The sequence below is a fragment of the Pezoporus flaviventris genome, unplaced genomic scaffold (genome assembly GCF_033815535.1).
Source record: "Pezoporus flaviventris isolate CSIRO_AGI_PZ_B2104156 unplaced genomic scaffold, CSIRO_AGI_Pfla_v1 ptg000145l, whole genome shotgun sequence".
In the NCBI taxonomy this organism is placed as follows: Eukaryota; Metazoa; Chordata; class Aves; order Psittaciformes; family Psittacidae; genus Pezoporus; species Pezoporus flaviventris.
Window position 1 is genome coordinate 411,689 of NW_026892693.1, and position 22,756 is coordinate 434,444.

Sequence of the window (22,756 nt, forward strand, 5' to 3'; positions counted from 1 at the left end):
ATGAGCCTGGGAAGCACAGCATCCTCCCACAGTGGAAAGATCACGACTAAGGAGGGGGAAGGAGAGCAATGAACATCCCTGTGATTACAAGGAAGTTAAAATGGGACTTTCTCTTCCAGTGAGGGAGGACAGAGCTCCAGTGAGACTGATTGATGACTGCAGAGCTTGAATAGGAAGGTTTTGTGCCAACAAAAGGCCTTTTTACAGGTCACAGTACGTTTAAACTCTCTCAATAGGTAGTTTCTCTCCTGCTCCCATCATTGGCAAGTCCCTGCCTGGAAAGGTCTTGGAGGCTCCTAGAGGCCCTGAGGCTCTGCACAGCAGTGCTCAGGGAGCTCTCCTGGTACCTTGGTCAAGCTTTGCAGTGTGCAATGGAGAGGCAGCCAAGGGAGGGTGGGTGAGGGATGCACAATGCTTCCCCCCAGGCTCTGAGCCACTTGAAAAGCAGAGGACTTGCAATCATTACCTGCCCATCCTCTATCCCCTTGGATCCCAGAGGCAACAGCACAGGAAAGGAGAGGATGAACACGCTTTTAGCTGAGGGAAAGCCTCCCTGTTTGCTTAATAAATACCTTCCAAGAAGCTTAGCAGCTCTGTAAACATACAAGAGATTTCAATCCTCTTGTAATTTTTGTACTGAAAAAGAGTATTTTTGTAATACTCCTGTAATTTTTCAATACTCTTGTAAAAGTCCATCTTTCCCCTGAACTCCCAATGACAGAGGCTGGCACTGCTCTGTGATTATGGCATATGGGTGGTGTGAGGACCCAGCAGAGGCTCCCAGGCTCCACAAGGGCCTGGCACATAACACTGGGTGTTGAGAAGCCTGTTGTTATTTGAAGTAGATCCATCCATGCAGCTCCAAGATGAGGATCCTGTCAGGCCTGCAGGAATGTGGCCAGCTCAGAGTGGTCCAGGGAGCTGAGAAGTGATGGTGGTGACATCCAGAACTGTTTCTGGCAAAGGAGGGACGTGCAGAGGGCTTGGCTCTTCAGAACAGTGTCCTTCCCTCTCAGCAGCAGCCTGATGGTCACTGAACACAGAAGGAGTCAGGGGAGAGAAAGCACAGTGCCAGCCCTGTTCTTGCTGTGCCTGGCCAGGGGAGGGGAGACTGCATGTGGGGAGAATATAGCCCCAATGGCTTTAGAACAGGAGAGTGTCCTACAAAAGCAATGCCTATGGAAGTGGGATGGATTGGATCTTGGGCCAGATCCAACCTGGTAGTGCAATAGGGCCCAAAGTCTCAATCCATTCATTTCCAAACCCACTGACATGGTACCAAGGCGGGGATCTGGCCTGGCTCTCTCAATCTATTCAATCCTTCAGCTTCAGAGAATCCACCCCTTCAGCCCAGAGGATTCCCTGAAGCAGGATATGTCACTCCCAAACTCAGCAGGTGCCCTGAGGCAAGGAATCTGCCTCAGAAATGCCATGAGACAGGCTGGGGTAGGGAACTTCCATCTACCTTTAGAGGCTCAAGCCCTGTAGCAGACCCTGTGAGGCAAAGCTGCTTCTCCCAGCCCATCCTCCAGACACCAACGTGCCACCACTGTGTCACCCCCAGAAAGGAACATTTCCAACTGTCTCCTCTGATCTGAACTGCCCCATGACCACCTCCTCCTCCTCCTCCAAGTACTATCCCAGCACTCAGCCTATGGGATCAGCTCTCAGAGCTGCACCCCTTTTACCCTGCAACTAGAGGGCTGAAATCATGAGGTCGTCCTGCTTGGCAGGGCTGGTTACATGCCCAGAGGGGGTGGAAGTCCGGATTTTCTCAGTGGCCAGGCACTCCTGGCTGCTCACACCTGTAGGAGTGATGTCCATGAGTTCTCCAGATGAACTAAGGGGGAAAGAGGGGGACACAGAGATGCCCGACGAAGGATCTGTTGAGCCTGCAAACAACCTCGGGGGCTTAGGGACTAAGTTGGGTTCATATTGTGCCCTCAACAGGATCTCTTGATCACTGACAGATTTGGGCATCTCTGCAAAGTCACTGGAGCTGTCTGACACCATCATGCAGTAGATGTCCTGGAAGGAGCTGCTTTTGCTATCCAAATTAAAGAGGCTGTCTATGAACTCAGCAAATTCCAGCACTTGGGGACTGGGAACATCAGTGAGACGTCCATTCTGGAGGGACAGCTCCTCACGAGGGGGTAAGGAAACACGGTCCCCCTCGCTGCTGGCTCCCTCCTCACTGCAGCGTCGTTGTGGGGTAGTGCCACCACTGTTGAGCACGTTGTCAGGGGGCTGAGTCTCTTGGGAGTGCTTGGAGAGGCTGTCAGCAGCCAGCAGCTCTGTCCGGGAGCTCAGGGAAGGGTTTTCCTCAGGGATAACAGGGTCTATATAAAAGCAGTGGGTCTCATCCTTCTCCATGACAGCATGGAGGCTGGGAGAGCCCCGGATGCTCCGGAAACCAGAGGAGCGCCTGGAATCAAAGCTGTAGAGGGATTCATTGTCTGAGAGGCTCTCCATGGTGGCAAGAGGGGCACGGCGGTCCTGCAGCTCCACAGACAGACGTTCCTTTGTGTCCAGGAGAAGCAGCTCCACGGGGTCTTTCTGCACAGGGGAAAGTGGCTTCGTCTCATAGAAGCCTTCCAAGCTGATCTCAGAATGGGATTTGCTCCTGCAATGAGAAACAGACAACGTGAGGTTGCATCACACCAGAGAACCAACCACAAGTGGCCACAACAGCCACAGGAACCAAGCACAGAGGTCCTCATACACCCTGGCTGCTCTAACCAGAGCCCTCCACAACTGCAAGAAACCCCTTATGTCTCCATCCTCCCACCTGAAAGTATTAGGTACAGTTTCTCCCTTCTGAAAACTCAGGTTCTTGCCCTTCTCCCTTCTCTCCTGGCCAAAAGTGTTCCCTCTCAAGCACCGTTTTCACTTAGGTTCCACACATGCAAACCCCTCTCTCTGTATTAAGAGAGGACTGGGGCACGAGAGGTTGAAGGATCAGCCTACAATTAACCTATTACTCTTTCTTCTCACACTCTAGAACCATTCCAGTCTCATGCCTTCCCCTCCTGCTCCATGCTGGCAGGCCCTGCTTTGCTACCACCAATGCCAGGAGGCTGTTAGAGCATTACCCATGCCCAATTCAGCTATCATTTCAGGTGGCAGACTTTAAGACAGGTAAAAAAGCAACTTCTTCAGCTTAAGCCAAGTGAAGATCTTTAGAAAGACACCAGTTACACCAAGACTTCAAAGGATCAGGCAGGGCTCCTCCAGAAAGACACCATGTCAAAGACACAGGGAAGGAGTTCCCCACACCAGGCACACACAAAGCTTGAGATGAGCTGTAGCCAAAGCAACAGCCCTTAAAGACAAGAACTTAAGGAAATATCATAGAATTACAGGATAGTTTGGGTTGGGAGAGACCTTAAAGCTCATCCAGTTCCAACCCCCTGCCACGGGCAGGGACACCTTCCACTAGAGCAGCTTGCTCCAAGCTTCCTGGGAAAAGGAAGGAATACCTGGGAAAAGAGCCTGAGCTTGGCAGAGGACTGCTGCACCTGCCAGGAGGACCTGATGGATAGGGAGAAGCTTTTAAGTTAGACCAAGATTTGATCCCTTTAGCTTCAACAGTCATCTAAGAACAGGTTTCCAGAACCCCAGAGAAGGGAGTGTGACGCAGTAAACCGGTTCTAACCTTGGATCAAACACAACCGACCTACAACCATTTCCACTCTGGCACCTCCCTGAAGCCTCTCTGCCCTCTCCCTCATCCCTTTCAGATCCCGGGATTTCCCTTCTGTTTTCACTCATCTCAAAGGGAAGCAGCTATTTGGGTGTGCAGAGAAACCACGGCTCCTCTCCCTGCTTGACCTACTTCATTTTCTCAGGCTTACTGTGGCCTTCACAACATAGGCTGATCCCTTCTCCTACTGTTTCATCTCAGCTGCAGTTCTGCTTCTAAGCTCTCCTTCACTGTTTCTGGCCATTATCACTCTCTCCGAGACAAGAACCTCACCATTTTCATATTATTTGCTGCCTTTAGTTCCTTCTAAGCTTAAACTTCACTCATGTTATCTCAAGGATGCTCAGTACAGACCATCTCACCCTGCCTCTTCCCACACACACACAGAGCTTCTTAGGGTCTCTACCTGTAATCTCCATAGAAGTGATTCCCTTGCAAAGACATAATCTTCTCCCACCCACAATGTTGTCTTTGTATCGACTCACAACCATCATTTCCTATCTGTGACTATGAACTATCTTTCTTCCCCTGTTTTGTCTGCAAATTTGCAATTCAGCGATGGAAATTGTGTTGCAACTTTGAAATAAGCCTTTGCCCAAATTTTTACATTTATTTTCTTTGCTTCTTGCAGATTTGGGGTCCTTCAATGCCTCAAACATCACCTGAAAGTCTGTAAGGAGTCTCTCTGCCATTGGCTCCTACAGGAAAGCTGTTCACACACCACACACACCACCAAGAACAAGTTCTTCCCCCTGTCTATCTTCTAGATGTTCCTCCACCTCTCATTTGCCACAACAAGGATGAAGATGGAGTTTCTTCCACCCATCACACTTCCAGGTTCTCCTCACCTCGCAGCACACAAAGGATTTCCTCCCTCTCAACATGACACAGGACAAGATGAAGCTAAGCAAAGCCCCCCAAAAGGCAGCCCTTGTATCCACCCTTCCCACAAGCATCAGTCACAATACCCCAAGAGAAAGAAAGCCCACAGAGAGCCAACAACCATTCCAAGAAACCAAAGAGATCATTACTTAGTGCTGCTGTTCCTTCTGTCCGCTGTTACGGCTCCAGTTCCGATCTGCACTGAAGGGCCACTGGGCAAGGGCTGACTCTGGAAGATCAGTTCTGGGGTGAGATCCACTTCTGTAGGACTCACCATCACTTTGGCTGCAGAAAGTAAAGCTGTTTTCCCCTTGTTGTAATTCTCCAGGACCTATTCAAGGGAAGCAGAGGAACAGTCAGTGCTTTAGTGGAGACTGTTCTCAGCTCAGGGCTTTCAAACAGCTGGATTTGCCTCTGTTTCTTACCAGGGCCTGCAAGGTAAAAGCCTGTTTCTTACCCTGCAAGCACAGGGTGAGATCTTGAGATAAAGGGTTAGAGCAATACATTCTGATATACTTTATCCTGCCCAAATGCCCTGCTGGGAATTCAGTGCTGGGGAGGCACCTTCACATCAGCAGGGCAGAGGAGACGTGGCTAAAACTCCATGGTAGAGCTGCATGGCTGGGAACTGTAGAGCTTAGGGACAGAGACCCACTCTACAACCATCATACATCAGCTCAGTCACTCGTCAGGCCCTTAGTGACATGGGTCAGTGGTGGCCTTGGCAGTGCTGGGGAACAGTTGGACTTGACGATTCTATGATCCTAATTCTTTGCATTACCTTGTTGAGCCCTTCCATGACCACATATGGGAGGTGTTCGTGCAACATCGCCGGCGAGATGATCACTTCATTGAACGCCTTATTGTCACCCCAGATGGCAAAGTAAGTGGGATCCTCTTGCTCACAGCAACTGGAAGAAGAGTTGGGATGCAAAGAGAGGGAAAGGCAGAGAGCAGCGGATGAAAGAACAGGCCAATATTTTGGCATGCAAAAGAAACAGCAGGTTGCAGAGACGAAAGCAACAGGAGGGGAAACAGAGGGAGAAGATGTTAAAGTACACATGGCACTGCCATTGTTCCAAACTACACTAGCCAACAGTGACATGACCATCTTTGGTTGGACGGGGCTTGGAGCAAGCTGCTCTAGTGGAAGCTGTCCCTGCCCGTGGCAGCGGGTTGGAATTGGATGAGCTTTAAGGTCCCTTCCAACCCAAACCATTCCATGATCTTTTTATTCTGGCAGTACAATCCCTGTCGCTATAAGACAGTATGTGGGGGGGGGCAAAAAATCACCTTCATAGATGGGTTCCTGTCTTGGGAAGTCTTTCCCTAAGGGCAATTTCCACCGCCACTGTGGACTGGTTGTGCTGCTCTGCAGATACTCACCAGCACTGCTCTGCAGGGTGATTGTGCACCACGTGGATGATGCGGCCTGGTGGGTACAGGGGTGTGCTTGCAGACAAGGCAATAGTCAGGTCACTGGGGTGGGTCCAGAGGCGGTTACTCGTGACTGAGTTCTCTTCTGTCTCTTCAGGCAGCTCTGTCTTGGGGATGCACTTTGTGGCCCCCACAATGATGCGCCACTGTCCAACAAGAGAAACGAGGGAGAGCGTTGAGGTGAGAAAAGCAACACAGAAAAGCAGAGTCATCTCAAGACACTACTGGAAGGTTTAAACTGAATACCTGATAGCAGAAAAAACAGGTCTTGCACCCAATTGCTTAAATAACAGACCAAGAGAGAGAGAGAGAGAATCCTGCCTGGAAGAGCTGTTTCTTCCTTTCCCAATTTTAGAAGTGGCAACATCTCAGCCTTCCAGTACCTAAAGGGGCTGCAGGAAAGCTGGAGAGGGGCTTCGGACAAGGGCCTGTAGGGACAGGCCAAGGGGAATGGCTTGAACCTGCCGAAGGGGAGACTTAGATGAGCTCTTAGGCAGAAGCTCTTCCCTGGGAGGGTGCTGAGGCGCTGGCACAGGGTGCCCAGAGAAGCTGTGGCTGCCCCATCCCTGGCAGTGCTCAAGGCCAGGTTGGACACAGGGGCTGAGAGAAACCTGTTCCAGTGGAAGATGTCCCTGCCCATGGCAGGGGGTGGAAATGGATGGGCTTTAAGCTCCCTTCCATGATTCTATAATTCCTTGGTTTTGATGGAGAATTTTGCAGAGTTAGGGATCTAGAGCAAGCACCAACATATCCACCAACTGATAACTTGGTATCTTCCAGGCTAGACACGGTAGAAGGAATCTGAATGTTTAATGTACAAACATAAGCAATAGATTATCCAACACAGGCAAAACAATCTGTTTAGGCCTTTATGCACTAAAAGAAATCCTAAAACCCCCCAAATTCACCATAACCCCCAAAGCCAAAACACAAACCCCATAGAACACTAACATGAAAAACAAATACAACTCGGTTTCCTCCCTCTACAGGTCATTTCTATAATATTTTACCTTTAGTAATCTTAATGCCTTATGGTTTTTTCCACCTCAGCCTAATGATAAAGAAGGCTGGGGAGGAACAACTTCCCACATATCCTATCTTCAAAACATGAACAGACCGCTTATCCTAGAACAGCACCAGCAGTGTCTACACACAGACAACTGTTGTACTCCCTAGCCTGTTACCATTTGTTACTGGCCAAGAACAGCTACAGTTGGAACACAGACTTCAAAACAGGCTTAGAGGAGAAAATATCCTGCTCAGCGTAGACCTGTGATGGTGAACTTGAAATGCATGGAGCAGTCATCCTGCAGCCTGTAAATGAAGCACAGCCCTTTGCCCTGACCCTTCTAGCTGCCTTCAAGCTCTTATCATCACTCCCCTGGTCATGCAAGTAGTGGTCACAGTGGGCTTTTGGAGAAGAAAAGGCTCAGGGGGGACCTGATGGCTGCCTGCAAGTGCCTGACAGGAGGATGGAACCAGGAGGGGCTGGGCTCTGCTCCCAAGGAACAAGGGATGGGACAAGAGGAAACGGCCTCAAGCTGCACCAGGGCAGGTTTAGATGGAGCTGAGGAGCAATTCCTGCCCCAGAAGGTGCTCAGGCATTGGAACAGGCTGCCCAGGGCAGGGCTGCAGGCACCGGCCCCGCAGGTGCTCACACACCATGGAGACAAGGCCTCAGTGCCATGGGTTAGTGGTGGCCTTGGCAGGGCTGGGGAACGGTTGGACTGGATGAGCTTAAAGGGCTTTTCCAACCTGGTTGATTCAGTGATTCTATGACTTAAGGAGAGCTGGAGGGCAGGGGCAGTGTGCAGTATTGCTGTGTGACACTATGAGCTCACCATCACTGCCCAGAGACACTTTGGGTGTTTGCTGATCTTTACTCTTACCTTTGGTTTGTTACTTCTCTGAAGAACATCCAGAAGCTGCCGGCGAAATCCCTCCAGCTGAGAGAGTCCAATTCTGGAAAAGAGGAAGATGTGTCAGGGAACAGGACTATAGGAACACAGAGCACAGAACAAGAAACTGCTACAAAAGCTACTACAAGAATACAACACAGATCATTTCAGAGGAGGGTTGTGGCATCAGCCAGGACCAGTAACCATGGTTAAGAGGCTGCAGGAAACCATCATGACAATAAAGAAGTACAAAATGGAATAGAGTGAGATCAGTGAACAGAGATATGAGAAAGGTCAATGAACAGATAAGGGAGATGATGCAATCACAGGAACAAGTGAGCGAGGACAAGTATAGGATGACACAGAACAGGTAAGTGAAGGTCCCACAGAGTTATGTGGCACCACTAAATTATAGGATGGAAAAGACTTTGTCATACAGGTTACCCAAAGGCATATTCAATACTGTGGAGTACTTTTCCTCCACTGAATTCTGTATGTGTACAGACAAATGTCACCATTTATCCAAGGTCACAGAACAGGGGCAGAAGCAAAAGGAAAACTCAGTTGGTCTGGCTCCTAATCCAATGCCCCATTCAGCAGAACATGTCCCAGGAGGAGAGAGAGGTGAGAGATGCCAAGACACATGAAATGAGGGATCTGATTCAGAGATGTGAAGTGATATGGAATAAGTACTCAGGGACAGACAGTACAAAATGAGATGACAGGACATTTAGTTCAGAGCAGAGTGTAAAGAAGTCCCAAGATAACAACAGCAAGATGGCATTGACATGTCAGATACTGCAATTAGAGGCAGGATATTCACCCTTTTCTTTCATACAGGCAGCTGAGAGATGGCCAGGGATATGCCTATAAAAAGCTGTGTGAAACACCAATATGGATGTCCAGGTGAAAGATGCAGCAATACAAGAAGACAAGGAAGAAGTAACAAGGACGAGGTGAATGAGGAAAGCAGAGACAGATATGACTGAGGTGTTTGTGATAGGAAGGAGGTGACTTGTGTGTAGAACAGATACTCATCAAGACATCGAGACGCTTCTCCACTTGCCTGGGCACTAGATCTTTGCCAAGCACGACTGCAGTCACAAACTCTTTTGAATACTCCATGGCATCCTCACTGGAAGAGAAACAGGACCAAGAAGAAGCAAAGAGTGTTTCACTAGCAGCAAACTGCACTTCATCCCCAAATTTGACACTGGTGTCAGACGAGTTACCGAACAGCCATAAACCCCAAGATGCTCAAGGTTTTGGGGACTTGCATCTTGGTAAAGAAAAGCTGAATTATTCACATCTCATGTCCCAAGTAACATTACTCCGCATATGGCTCTGAATAGACTTGGAAAAGTACTTTAATTTGATGCTTCACGGTCATTTTCCAAGTTTGGGAATGGCCAGGACAGCAGAAAGTAAGAAGATATCCCATCCTCCTGAAACTACTTTACAAAGATGCTGTAGAACTAAGGTGGCCACCTTCTGTAGCAACCTGAGAACTGAGGTAAGAGGGAGTTAAGCCTTCCACTCTATGAGCTGGTTGTGCAATCAGCCACCCTCTTAGAGATGCTCCAAACCACTTCCCACAGGCAGAGGCTGCATCACTGACCTAGAGGTGATCCTGGGCATGAATCACAACCCAACAGAAGTGTGGCAGTTAAAGGCACCCCTGAACCAGTTGAGGTAACACAGCACAGCTTGGCCTGAGGGCTGTCAGGAGTGGAAACTGAGCAAAAAGCCATCAACCCTCAAGAAACATCCTACAGAGCAACTCCTCTGCAGCTGAAGACCAGGGATAACTGTCACAGCAAGGCCAGTATCCAGATACATTAGCAGGATGGAGTAAAACCCTTTGCCTGCTCCTGGAACATGATGCAGTAATTATCACAAGAAGCTTCTGGTAATCCATAGCTGCTTTTAAGTGCCCCCATGAGGTCTGCCACAACTGGAAAGACTTTATGTCACTCCACAGCGACCAAGTGGGATAGTCTGGTTTGGCTGCCACATAAATAACATGATCAGCTGGTCTGTCCCAGTCTACAGTGGGAGGAATTCACCACGCTTCTCTTTAAAGATGTCCATGGCAGCTACCCTAGATCCCTCCTACAGCAAAGGGAGAGAAACAGGCACCCAAGAAACACATGAATCTGACCTATTCTAGGCACTCACTCTAGAATGACAGATATCACCCTCCAGAAGTGCCAAATTCATTGTCAGCTGCAAAAGGAATTCAAACAACTACATCAACTCATGTAGAAATCTACACTTGGTCAGATATCTCCCTTCTTGTACATCTATTCACAGCAGGTGGGGAGAGGAGACACTGGCACTGTGCAGAGAATAAGGAAAACTGAACAATCTGGTGTAGTGGAAGGTGTCCCTGCCCATAGCAAGGGTTGGAACTGGATGAGCTTTAAGGTCCCTTCCAACACAAACCAGTCTGGGGTTCTATGGAAGTGCACCTTGTCCACTCAGTGAGCATTTTCCACTAGTCAGGCTGAAATCAGAGCTATAGCCACAGACAGCTAAGGCCTAAATTGGGATACCTGGGAAACTGGCCATATGCAATCGCAACCTAAACTGTATCACAGAGCAAAAGCTGCCAAGAGCTTTCAGCCTTTCCATTTTCCTGCAAGCTTCTCAGAGCAGAGACTTGTCTTCTACTGCTCCTCAGAGCATCACAAACAGGATCTGATCCAGCTACAACTACACACCCCCCCCCCTCATCAGTCCATCCCAACACCTACCTCAGCAGCCCACCTGGGGGAGAATAGGCAAAGCACTTGAGTGATGGGTACTGCGGACGCAAGAGGAAGGACAGGATGGCAGCTGTGCCAGCCCCTAGGGAATGACCAACCACGATCAGGCCATAGTGTTTTGTTCCTCTCCCCTGGAAACAAAAGCCATAAAACAAGAAATTCAGCTCAGAGCAAAAGGTAAGCCCACAGTCCCCAAATGTGTCCCTTTTCCCCTGCTCTAAGTCTTTCCTATACATGAGTACCCCAGCTCACCAGCTCCTCCATCAACAGGAACTAGTGAGGGTATGTTAGATGTGAAATGGAAGCAGAGTTCTGATTTACACTGCCTAGACTAAGTCACAGTGGCACACTCCTGCCCTGCAGTGTTGCTGAAGGGATGCTAGATTTCATCCTCTTGTTTATTCTCTCCTACATCTCTATCAGGCAGTGTTTGACCTACTGGGTCTTCAATAAAACACAAAAGGAAGTAAGAAAAAGGGAATGTACACAAGTTATTTAGGATTTGATATGAGCCTTCTGATATCTGACTCCAGGCTCCCAGACTGAGGTCTCCAGGTTCTAGAAATGACTTGCTTTCAGGAATTCCAACACTGAATAGCAGGAATCCAAGTAGCACTTTGATAGTAGTCTTCTAAGTCTAGATGCTCCCAACAGCAGGACACTGCTCAAGTAACAAAGAGACAGAAGTATTCCTTAATGTTTTATACTGTTTTTGTTATCCAGCACCTGGGAATACACTGACTTCCTGCATTAGATTACAAAGCACACACAGAACGTAAGACCAACCCACAAGAAGGATCTATCTTTGTGCCATTTTCCTTCTCAAGGCCACCTCCAAGCCACCACCCTGCCTGTTACAGTCAGTAAGGTGAATGCTGGGGGAGATTTAAGACTTTATACACCTCACTTATACTTTATCCCTGAAGATCTGTTGCTGGTAACTGGCACTGCTGGTTTATTGTTAAGGAACAGTGCACTGGGGTAGGTGAACCTTTGGTATGGCCTGGGATGGCATTAATGTTCTGGTCACAGCACTTTGTCAGGTATTGATCACAGTTCAGCTTCAGACAACTCTTAATTTTCCACGCACAAGAAGGTTGCTCCATATTAATCAAACTCTCTCCATCTTTGTGGGTCAGGTCCAGCTCATTACACTATTTCCTCAGTTAGAGGTTGAACCCAATACACAGAAAGCCAGCTTCAAACTGAACAGAATGCGACTGGCCCTGTTCAGCCTAGAGGAGGCTCCAGGGAGACCTCAGAGCAGCTCCAGTGCCTAAAGGGGCTGCAGGAAACCTGGAGAGGGGCTTGGGACAAGGGCCTGTAGGGACAGGCCAAGGGGAATGGCTTGAACCTGCCAGAGGGGAGACTGAGATGAGCTCTTAGGCAGAAGCTCTTCCCTGGGAGGGTGCTGAGGCGCTGGCACAGGGTGCCCAGAGAAGCTGTGGCTGCCCCATCCCTGGCAGTGTTCAAGGCCAGGTTGGACACAGGGGCTTGGAGCAAGCTGCTCTAGTGGAAGGTGTCCCTGCCCGTGGCAGGGGGTGGAACTGGATGGGCTTTAAGCTCCCTTCCAGCACAAACTAGGCTGTGATTCTATGATTCTGACTCAAGTTTAGGGGAACCATTGAGGCTTTTATCCCTCTTTTCATTCTTCCTTTAGCTACTGCTATTTTCCCCATGGGAACTGCTCAGGCCAAGCACTCTTTGGGCATGGGAAGAAGAATGCTGTCTGATATCAAGGAATCAGGCAGTTCAGAAGTTCCCTCCCAAAGAGGGACACGCTGTGCTATTACTGACATATACGCTAAGGGAAGCTGCTTCCTAACACCTCTCTTGGGTCCTCTGCTAGCTGTCTATCCCAAGAAATGTGCACACAGAGGCAGTCAGCGCAGCATCCCATTGCTACCTCCAAAGAGGATCTCCACAGAAATGAGATTTTAGTTCCTGTCGATTTGGTTTTAGTGTTCCCTGTCCTGCATTGCCACCAAATGGGATTTCCGACCTTAGCTTTGCCTGAGAAAAACAAAAACCATCACCAGGAGCTTTGTAGAGTTGGTGGTTTCACAATAAAAAAGCCTTGGGGGAATACTGAATGAGCTCCCTGTGTGGCAATCCAGAGGGTTGGAAAGATTTGGGAAATCAGAACAACATTCAGGGACACTGAGGTTTCCCTAAAACCAGTGTTTTAGGGAAATCGCTTCGGTATAGCCCACAAGGATAAGGGAAAACTAATACTCACTAAGTCTCTTCCAAAAGCTTGAGAAAGCACCATCTCTTGTTCCAGTTTCTTCTTGATGTACTCAGCAGATAGCACCATTCCCTGAGGAAACATGAAAGCAGAACAGAATGTAAATGGTCACATATCAGCTCCCAATCTGAACATTTAGCAGACACTACGCTGCCCCGAAGGCTGGATAAGCTCCAGAATGCCACACAGCATGTGTCAGGCTTGAGGAAGAAGACTGACTCCACTCCATAGTGAGGAATAGACTTCATTAGGCAGATGTCCTCCCTCACTGATTACCAGAGCCACAAACTGCCTGCAAGTAATGACAGCTCTTAAACTAAGGTAATACTCAAAGGCTCAGCCCTGGGCTCACAATGCAAAGTCCAGGAAGAAAATGAATCAACCACAACAAAACAACCCACTGCTTAAACACAAGGTTGTGGCAGGGGGCTGGAACCGGATGAACTTTGAGGTCCCTTCCAACCCAAATCACTCCATGGCGCTATGATTTTATGATTATCACATATTATTAAAGGGTTTTTACTCACTAGAAGCTAAGCACTGCTGGAAGATGTGAAACGAGCCAACAGTCTGGGTCTAAGCATTTATCCTCCCTGCTGATGGCTGCAGCTGAAGAGTGTTTCTCCCTCTGCAATAATTACAGATGCAGCTGATCTGTTACAAACCAGCATTCAGTCCACTGCATAAATAGAACCACAGAATGGTTTGGGTTGGAAGGGAGCTTAAAGCTCATCCAGCTCCAACCCCCTGCCATGGGCAGGGAGACCTTTCACTAGAGAAGGATGCTCCAAGCCCCTGTGTCCAACCTGCCCTTGAGCACTGCCAGGGATGGGGCAGCCACAGCTTCTCTGGGCACCCTGTGCCAGCGCCTCAGCACCCTCACAGGGAAAAACTTCTGCCTAAGAGCTCATCTCAGTTTCCCCTCTGGCAGGTTAACGCCATTGCTTATAACCTGTTCTTGGTTATGTCTTCACTAGAGTTTAATTCAGTACTAGGCAAACGTGAAGTCCAAGGGCTGAATACCAGTCCTGTAGTCCAGGGTGAACATGGGTTAACAGAAATGATCTGCTTGAATATGGGGATTACAGACCTCAAAGAATTCACATTGCCTGGGCTGGTCTAAACCCAGGAAGATCATCTCCTCTGCTATATTGCATTACACCCCTACCTGAAAACAGCTGAAGTACAAAGTGAATGTTACTGAGCACTGGTGAATCTCTGTGACGTAGAATCATAGAATGGTTAGGGTTGGAAAGGACCTTAAGATCGTCCAGTTCCAACCCCCTGCTTTGGGCATTAAGGAACTGATGCCCCTCTCAAAAAGCACAGCAATATGGAGCATTCAAAGCCCTCAATACCGAACACATCATCAAACCCAATGTGAGTCCTGAAGAGAAAGAACAGACCATGGTGATTGCGCTGAGCCTGCAAATGGGACACCTGTAACAGCACCAGCATCATCAAAAGCAGATGCCACCATATTCCATGCCTGTGTTCCCATCTCTCTGCAGCATTCAGAGGAGTCTCCAGTTCCTTCTCTAATGAGAAGTGAATGACAAAACTACTTACATAAAGTCCTAACATGAATTTAGGATGCTATTTTTGAATAGCATGACCTAAATCTGTGGTGATATTAATAATGGGCTGTTAGTCAGGCTGATAGCGATAGGTTTGATAATGATATTCTAATATAGACAGTGATTTTAATAGTATGGAATGAGCCTTTCATCACTGCAGTGTTAAATGTAGGCTTGCTATTTAAATGGACCCTGTTTCCTAAGTTTTCAAGGAATAAATCTATTTGAGTTTAGTTATGGACGCTCATATGTAAATAACCACAGTGGAGATGGAAGGAAAGGGGAATAGTCTATTGTACTGCAGTCTGAAGGCGTTAAACTGCTGAGGGATATTTGAATTGGGGGTAAAAACCCATAAAGGGGGTGTATTGGGTAGAATAAAGAGCTTGAATGGGAAGTTCTTGCTATTACTGAGTGTTCTATGGAAGCAGGAAGAGCTGTCATCATGGCTGAACTTCCTTCTGGCAGCTTCTTGTCATCCCAGCTGGCTCAGCACCACAAATCAACCTCCATAACATCATCATTTTAGTAGTTTTGTTCTATATCAGTTCACCAGAGTTAAGTGTTCATTGATGTTCTCGCCTTATGATTATGTTAAAATGAATTTTGTTACAAAATCAGTGGGTTTTATTTCAAATACTGTGAAGCTGGATTGGTTTTTGTGGTTCATTCCCCTCCACATTCTAAAAATCCCTCTTTTTTTCTGGCATGCTAAGCCCTAAATGTTAGTTCCAGCTGTGAGTTTTGACGCAAAATAGCTCAGAGAGCTCTATAAGAAACCTGGAGAGGGGCTCTGGACAAGGGCCTGCAGGGACAGGACAAGGGGAATGGCTTTAACCTGCCAGAGGGGAGATTGAGATTGAGGCCAGGTTGGACACAGGGGCTTGGAGCAAGCTGCTCTAGTGGAAGGTGTCCCTGCCTGTGGCAGGGGATTGGAGCTGGATGAGCTTTAAGCTCCCTTCCAGCACAAACCAATCTGTTGCCATGCTGTACTAACTGTGGCATCCACAGCGACCCAAGCAGTGAAACACTTTGAGCTGTGGTAGCAGCGGAGCGATAAGGCAGCTCATGTGAACATCAAGAGGTTTAACTAGTGGGATGTGTGATCGGCACCACGTGAAGCCCAGCACCAGGAGAGCTCTGCAGGTGGAGATAAGAGGCCTGTTGGATGTGCAGGACAGAACCAGCAAGAACAAGAACAGACATCAAACAACTCACAGAAAGCTCCCGGACAGCCGAGTCCTTTGCTCCAAATTAAATGTGTTTGCAAAGCACTTCATTTATTTGTATATTCAAGTTGACTTCTGGACATTAAAAATGCATTAGGATGGAGGATTTAAATTCTATTATCTCCATTAGTTTCCCCTCAGGAGTGAGCAGCACATTATAGTCTGAAGATTCATATTGATAATAATTTGAGATAAAGCTATAGCTCTGTATTAGCAACAGTCAAAACAAGAAATAACATAAAGGCCGAATACAACCTCACTATAGAACCAAGGGAATGAGCTGAGAACGTTTCATGTAAGTCACTGGCACATGAATGTTTGCACATGGAGATCAAAAGAAAACCAACTTCTGCAAGGATCCATTAGGAGCTTTTCTGTACACTAGAACAAATTCCCCCTCACTGCCCTTTGCTTTCCTTTCACCTTCCTTTGCATGAGCTGTTGATCACATTGATGGGCAAAGTCACTTTGAGCTAAATGAATTAGCACAAAGCGAAGCAACATCAGCAGCAACAGCAGAGACAACACTCCAGCAATGTCAGATCAATAGCAAAGATTCCCATAGCTAAATAGCAGTTCTGTGACAAAATACTACCTCTTTTTGCTGCTTCCATAACATGCCCTGGGTAATTGCTGGGTTAATTTCCTCATTTTCTAATTCATTTTCTCCTGGGTGCTTGTAGCCCAGAACTCCCCCGTGTGCTGGGCTGATCCCCAGAGCATGAGCAGCAGGTCAAGGGAGGGGATTCTCCCCCTTTGCTGTGCTCTGGGGAGACCCCCCCTGCAGTCCTGATCCAGCTCTGAGGCAGCAGCACAAGAGGGACGTGGAGCTGTTGGAGCAAAGCCAGACGAGGCCACGGAGATGCTGCAAGGCTGGAGCAGCTCTGCTCTGGAGCCAGGCTGAGAGAGCTGGGCTGGGGCAGCCTGGACAAGAGAAGGCTCCTGAAGGGGAGACCTGAGAGCAGCTCCAGTGCCTGAAGGGGCTGCAGGAAACCTGGAGAGGGGCTTGGGACAAGGGCCTGTAGGGACAGGCCAAGGGGAATGGCTTGAACCTGCCCGAGGGGAGACTGAGATGAGCTCTTAGGCAGAAGCTCTTCCCTGGGAGGGTGCTGAGGCGCTGGCACAGGGTGCCCAGAGAAGCTGTGGCTGCCCCATCCCTGGCAGTGTTCAAGGCCAGGTTGGACGCAGGGGCTTGGAGCAAGCTGCTCTAGTGGAAGGGGTTGGGGTTGGAGCTGGAGGAGCTTTAAGCTCCCTTCCAACACAAACCAGGCTGGGATTCTAGGATTTTATGAAAGAAAAAAGATGCCCATTAGCCAAATGGAAGTACACAACACTTTTCAAGACTACCTGCTCTGGGAGACTTGGAGCCTGCAGAGTCCAAACAAGACTTTCTTAGGTGAGCATTTCTTTATCAGACCCATACCCAACTGAGCATTTGAGTATGTAGCTATCAGCTACTATCCTCTACTTCCCAAAGCCAAGCATCAGAGCACATGGAAAAGGTTCATCTTTCAAGCAGAATATCATGAAGGAAGCAGGAGCTCCCACCTCCCTACTCCCATGGAGTTGCAGCATCAATGTCCTGCCCAAAGGGACCCGAAGCAGATGATCAGCAACGTCTCATCTCCTTGAGCAGCAGCAGCATTTCCAGCAACCTCCACATTCCCTCCAACACACACAACCTCCAGTTGGGATTTTTCCTTCCCAATCTGGCCCTGCATCTTGAGAAGCTGCCAAATCCCTGATAAGCTTGAAACTCAGTGTGCACGTCACTATTTTGCTGGACTGGGGCAAAGATCAGCTCTAGAATCAATGGATTTAATCAACCCAGATCTGATCACTAACACAGACCCATAGCATCAGTCTCATTACACAGGCACAAGTCCTGCCAGTTCCCTTGGATGAGGTTCAGTGCCCATCTCATGGCCAGAGAATTCTAAACACATCCTCAGGGTCTGATTGCAAGCTCTGAAAAGGTCATTGGAAGAAGAAGTCCTCTCAATGAATCCAATAATTTTGTTCTAGATCTCCACAGATGCCTTTTACTGCTTGGTTTGCACTAATTATATGGGAGGTTTTAATTACACACATAGTGGGTTTAACAGTTACAACTAAGGATTTTGTATTAACAGCTCCAAGCCATTTCACTGCAATCATGTAACTCCCTTAGAAGTACCTCAAGCAATTCAAACCACTTGTTTTCTCAAGTCAAAACATGAGAAAAGTGTGGGGTTTGGGGTTGGGTTGGTTATTTGGGGGGGGGGGGATTTTGTTTGTTTGGGGTTTTGGGGGGGCTCTTTGTTTGGTTTGGGGTTTTCTTCTTTTACACACCTTGTGGCCCAGCCATGTCCCATGGTGACCCTCAACTGGAAGGCGCTCTGCATCCCCAGTTAGGTCTGTCAGGGCATCCTGGAAGAAAAGCCATTGTTGTCCTTCAGGTAAATCAAGCATGAGCCAGGAAGGCCTGAGACCCCCCCTGAAAGTTTGCCAGGGGAGCAAAGGGGATGCGAGGCACTTACTTTTGGAGACAGAGTTCCTCGGATACTAATGACCACCTTCTTCTTATCATGGTCCACAGCCACATAGAAAGGTGTTTCATAAACCTGGAAAATATCCAGGACTAGCAATCAGGTGAGACATTCCTGTTTAATTATTCCCAGGGAAAAGGAGGCAATGGTGTGACAGATTATGCCTTATGTGTAAGCACTCCTTTCAGCGATGATTTCTGCCTTTAGCAAATATTTCTGTCCAAGTGACAGAACTCCTTGATGAAGAGATAGGATGGGAAGCTCTAAGGTCAGAAAAAAAGGCTTCAAGTTTCCTCCTTTGTTCCACTACACCTGGAATCCCATAAATCCCCTTAGGAAGTGCCTTAGGAGCATAGCCCAAAGGGTTGCAGGTTCTTACCGCATCATGGCACGATGTGTAGACAATATCCACCGAGGTCATGTTCTCATCCAAGAAGTGGCGGCGGATGGCAATGGCGTTGCAGCCACAGCAGTTGTCCTCCTCAATGGTGACACTAGGTGCATAGCGGGGACGTGAAGGACACAGACAGCAACATCTGCAGAAGAGCAATAGCTTTGAGGAAAAGAGGAATGTGGAAGAGATTGGCTTTAGAGCAGAATTCCTAGAGAGAAAGACAGACCCTGCAGTGATGCCCTCCCCTGATAGGAGCTCTTGCACCTAAGAGCACACAACTGATGCTGCAGCATCAAAAAGGAGCGCTGAGAGCCGATGTAGTTTCCTTTCTGAGCACCAGAGAGAGCTGCAGTGCCACCGGTCCCCAAGGACTCGATGCATGGTGGAGCTGGGATCTCTCCTCAAGGGATACTATGCCTCACAGTGCAGTCCTACATTGCTTCAACGCACCAAGCAGCCAGCATGTATTGAGCTCTAGATCTATTTATAACAAGGAGCAGGTCTAGAATCATACTGAGCTCAAGGTCTATTTATAACAAAAACAGAAAACAGGTCTAGAATCATCATCCAAGGCCAAAAACAGAAGCACAGATTTATTTCTCCTTCTTTCCCTTATGAAACACTTCCCAAATAAAAGGAAGGAGATTCCTCCTCATAGGTTCAGCACAGCAGTCAACCTGCTTCAGTGCAAAAAGCTCAACCCCAAAGAGAAGCTGATGCCAGCATTATGGCAGCAGAAAGCAAACCTTTAAACCCAATATATCCTGCACTGAACTACAGCCTTGCTACCATGAGGTGAGCACCACAGAGCACGGCAGGAAGAAAACAATTAGTCACAGAGAACACAGCACAGACTGGCCAAGTCTTGCCAAGGCTTTAATAGAGACCCAAATGTCAACTCCCTGCTTATCTAGGCTTGCTGATACATTTGATTTCTGAGCTCCCAGACAGCTGTTTTGCCTCAATGTGAAAGCAGCCTTGTGCCAGATGAGTTCTCTCTCCTGGCTGTTCATACTGCACAGGACTGGCATGATCCTTAGTGCACCAGAGAGGACAGAGCGTAGGGCAGTCTGGTTTATTTAACAAGGTAAGCAGATAAGCAACTGTAAAGGAAGAGGTTGAGGGGAAAGACATTGGAGTATGAAGGGACAGAGTTGGAGATGGAAAGAAAAAGCATGATAAGGAAGAAAAGAGAAGAGGAAGAAGTAGAGCGGTGATGGAGAGTAAACTGTTGAAGGAAAGGATATATCTAAATCTGGGGAAAACAGAAGGGGAAAGGGGAAAAGGCAGAGCGATAGACAGGATGGCCACTCACGAGCAGGATCTGGCCAGGCGACAGAGTCCACATGTGGGCTTCCTCATCAGGTATATGGGCCAGCCATAGGCAGCCAGGGCAAACAGCATGTAGTAACACACCTCTTTGTACCGCTGCATCTCTTGCTGAAAGAGACAAGAGACTTGCTAAAGGCCATATTCCCTTTTAGACAGTGAGGTTCTCCTACTGGTTCCCTTCTTCCATCATGATTAGACACGTGCACCCTTCTTTCTGAGCACCAACCTGCTCTCTCAGCACCACCAGAGCAGCACTGTCAGCGTTTTGCAGGTGGCTGCACAAGCTGGTGGTGCTGGGAGAGAGGCAACCCCTCCCAAGCACAGCACAGTGCAGCTACTCCTGTTCTCCCTGCATGGAAGGGCCCCCACAGCTCTTTAACAAAAGTAGCAGTTAGTTCTAGAGAAATCTTCCTCTGTGTATCCAACACCTTGCTCAAAGAAAGCCATCCCCTGGGGGCTCTCCTCATAGTTGAGGAGATAAGCTAGTTTAATCAGAGGTCTGCAATACAGGACTGGGCTTGGAGCAACCTGCTCTAGTGGAAGGTATACCTGCCCATGGCAGGGGGTTGGAACTGGATGAGCTTTAAGGTCCCCTTCCAGCCCAAACCAGTTGGGGATTCTGTGGAGTTGCAAGAAGTTGAGCTCTCTAAATATACTTCCACATAGTCACAGGCCATAGGATGCACAGAGAGGGCCATAAAGCCAGTCTGGGGGCTCATACCTCAGCAGGGTCTCCTATGAGCTCTGCTTCCCTCTCTCCCTGCACTCTCCTATTCAGGAGAGACAGGCTGAGCACAGGCAGGGTGTGAGTGTTAAACACAGCAGAGCCACAAGGAGGTTAAATACAGAAGCACTCCATCAGAGATGCTGGGATTGGGTCACTTTTGCAGCCATATCATCTAATCAAGGGGGTGAATACAGTGTGCCCCATGAAGGGCTGCAATAGCAGCATGCCAGAAGAAAACCAAGCTTAATCCACACAGAACAGACAGCTGGCATTCCCATCCTGAGAGCTGCTGACAAGCAGCCACAGGGAGGAAGGCTCCATCCTCACTCCAGGCAGCTCCCTGTCCTTTCCAAGATGGAGCCCTGCCTGGTGGTACTTCCATAGGGAGCTCTGCATGATGCTCCTGGGGGCAGCACTCAGCTCATACCCCTGGTGTTGGACAAACCTCACGCTGCCTTCCCCTAAGTGGGAATCCTACCACCTCCCACCACACAGAAGGCAGAGAGAATGCCTTACAGGTGATGCTTTAAAAGCCTCCAGAGAGCACGTGTTATTACATTGGATGGGGCTTAGATGATCCTGCTCTAGTGGAAGGTGTCCCTCCCCATGGCAGGGGGTTGAACTGGATGAGCTTTAAGGTCCCTTCCAACCCAAACCAGTCTGTTTCTGCTGTACTAATCTTTCATTTCTTTGATTAGTCCAGAAAAGGGCAGAAAGGAGTGAGAGAAGGCACTGAGAAAGAGAAAACAGGCAACACAAGGAAGCAGGATGGGTTTGCAAGTTCACAATGCAGCCACTTACCGCGTTTTTCAGATCCAGGTACTTCGTGTTCCTGGTCACTGGCATCCCAGACAGAAAAGCTAAAATGTCATTGTTTGCCTGTAAGTCACAAACACACAAGAAAGATTCTTCCCTGTGACACCAAAACAAAGCTACACCTGAGAAACAGAGAGTACTGTGCAACCTGGGACAAGATGCTCTCAAGTATCCCAACCAGTCTCCTCTAACTGGGTCCAATTCTGCTGTTCTTGCTCATTGCTGTCTGAACCCCACCTCTGAGAGAAGCTAACCCCATTTTCTACTGGGTTGATGATCCACAAATCTCAATGCCAATAATGGCTTGGAATTTAGGAATTTTGCCCTTAAAGCTCCTCCTGCAGCTTTTCCCAGATGCTGGAATCTTCTCCACATTACTGTGTAGAGGAGGAGTAATCATCCCACTCACTCCCAAGCACCTACCACCTCCTTCAGGCCCTCTTGGGGTTAGACTATAGACTCAATCTGTGTCACCTGCCTAGCAAAGATGATGGATTTCCCAAGCTGGGCCTTTTGGGAGCCTTGGGAAAAGCTGCTCAAGCAGTTAATACCTTTATTTTCCAGCTCAGTGACTGGCAATAGCCCATCACACGCACCACGAAGGAGGTGGGCAGAGTCATGCGGTCTCAGAGAGTGAGTCAAGAGCAGCAGGTTAAGTCAGAGGCCAAGAGGGATGCCCTCTCCACCCACCTCATCCAGCACAGCGTTGCGCTTTGCCCGCTGCCGTTGGCGCAGAAGAACCAGGCCTGCAATGATGTCAGATGGGACGATGTCAAGGTCTCGGAAGAACTCAGCAAAAAGGTAGGCAATTTCTGAATAGGCATCCTGCAAAATCCAGGGAGAGAAGAGTTTAGGAGAAGAAGGAGGAGTTTGGGTATGAGGAGCTTCGAAACAGGCCACGGAACGAGAACCATTGCGGCAGCAATGGCCTCATTTCCATAGCGCACACACCAAACCATCCACGAGATTCCTTTAGGGAACACCATATCTGGCCTGATCAGATGAGGATCCTGTTTATTTTTACATAGTCACACTGAGAGGCTTCAGCTGAGGCCGAGTTTGTACTACACTTGGTGCTGATGTGTGGGCAAACAGAGCACCTCACCATCAAAACAGAGCAGGCAGAAAGGGAGAGAAACGGTCTCATCTCTACACTGCAAATTAAGACAGAGGAAGTATGAGGAGAACCAAGCAAATCCCAACCCAGCATCATCTCA

The 22,756-nt window shown here is 48.4% G+C and overlaps 1 protein-coding gene across 5 annotated transcripts in view; it reads right to left on the reverse strand.

Annotated features, from left to right (window-relative positions):
* Window positions 1-515: 515 nt before the first annotated feature.
* DAGLA (diacylglycerol lipase alpha) overlaps window positions 516-22,756 on the reverse strand; it is a 70,859-nt gene continuing 48,618 nt past the window's right edge. For 4 of the 5 annotated variants that reach the window (XM_061479304.1, XM_061479301.1, XM_061479302.1 and 1 more), the window contains 14 exons: window positions 22,230-22,364; window positions 21,525-21,602; window positions 19,980-20,104; window positions 18,650-18,806; window positions 18,262-18,345; window positions 18,074-18,151; window positions 12,928-13,008; window positions 10,677-10,819; window positions 8,987-9,055; window positions 7,912-7,984; window positions 5,972-6,168; window positions 5,367-5,496; window positions 4,735-4,916; window positions 516-2,623 (listed from right to left, as the gene is read on the reverse strand). In XM_061479304.1, coding sequence (XP_061335288.1) covers window positions 1,696-2,623; window positions 4,735-4,916; window positions 5,367-5,496; window positions 5,972-6,168; window positions 7,912-7,984; window positions 8,987-9,055; window positions 10,677-10,819; window positions 12,928-13,008; window positions 18,074-18,151; window positions 18,262-18,345; window positions 18,650-18,806; window positions 19,980-20,104; window positions 21,525-21,602; window positions 22,230-22,364 — 2,460 coding nt within the window. In that variant the 3' untranslated portion in view covers window positions 516-1,695. The remainder of the gene's footprint in view (window positions 2,624-4,734; window positions 4,917-5,366; window positions 5,497-5,971; window positions 6,169-7,911; window positions 7,985-8,986; window positions 9,056-10,676; window positions 10,820-12,927; window positions 13,009-18,073; window positions 18,152-18,261; window positions 18,346-18,649; window positions 18,807-19,979; window positions 20,105-21,524; window positions 21,603-22,229; window positions 22,365-22,756) is intronic. The other variant, XR_009747731.1, reaches the window with a different exon arrangement.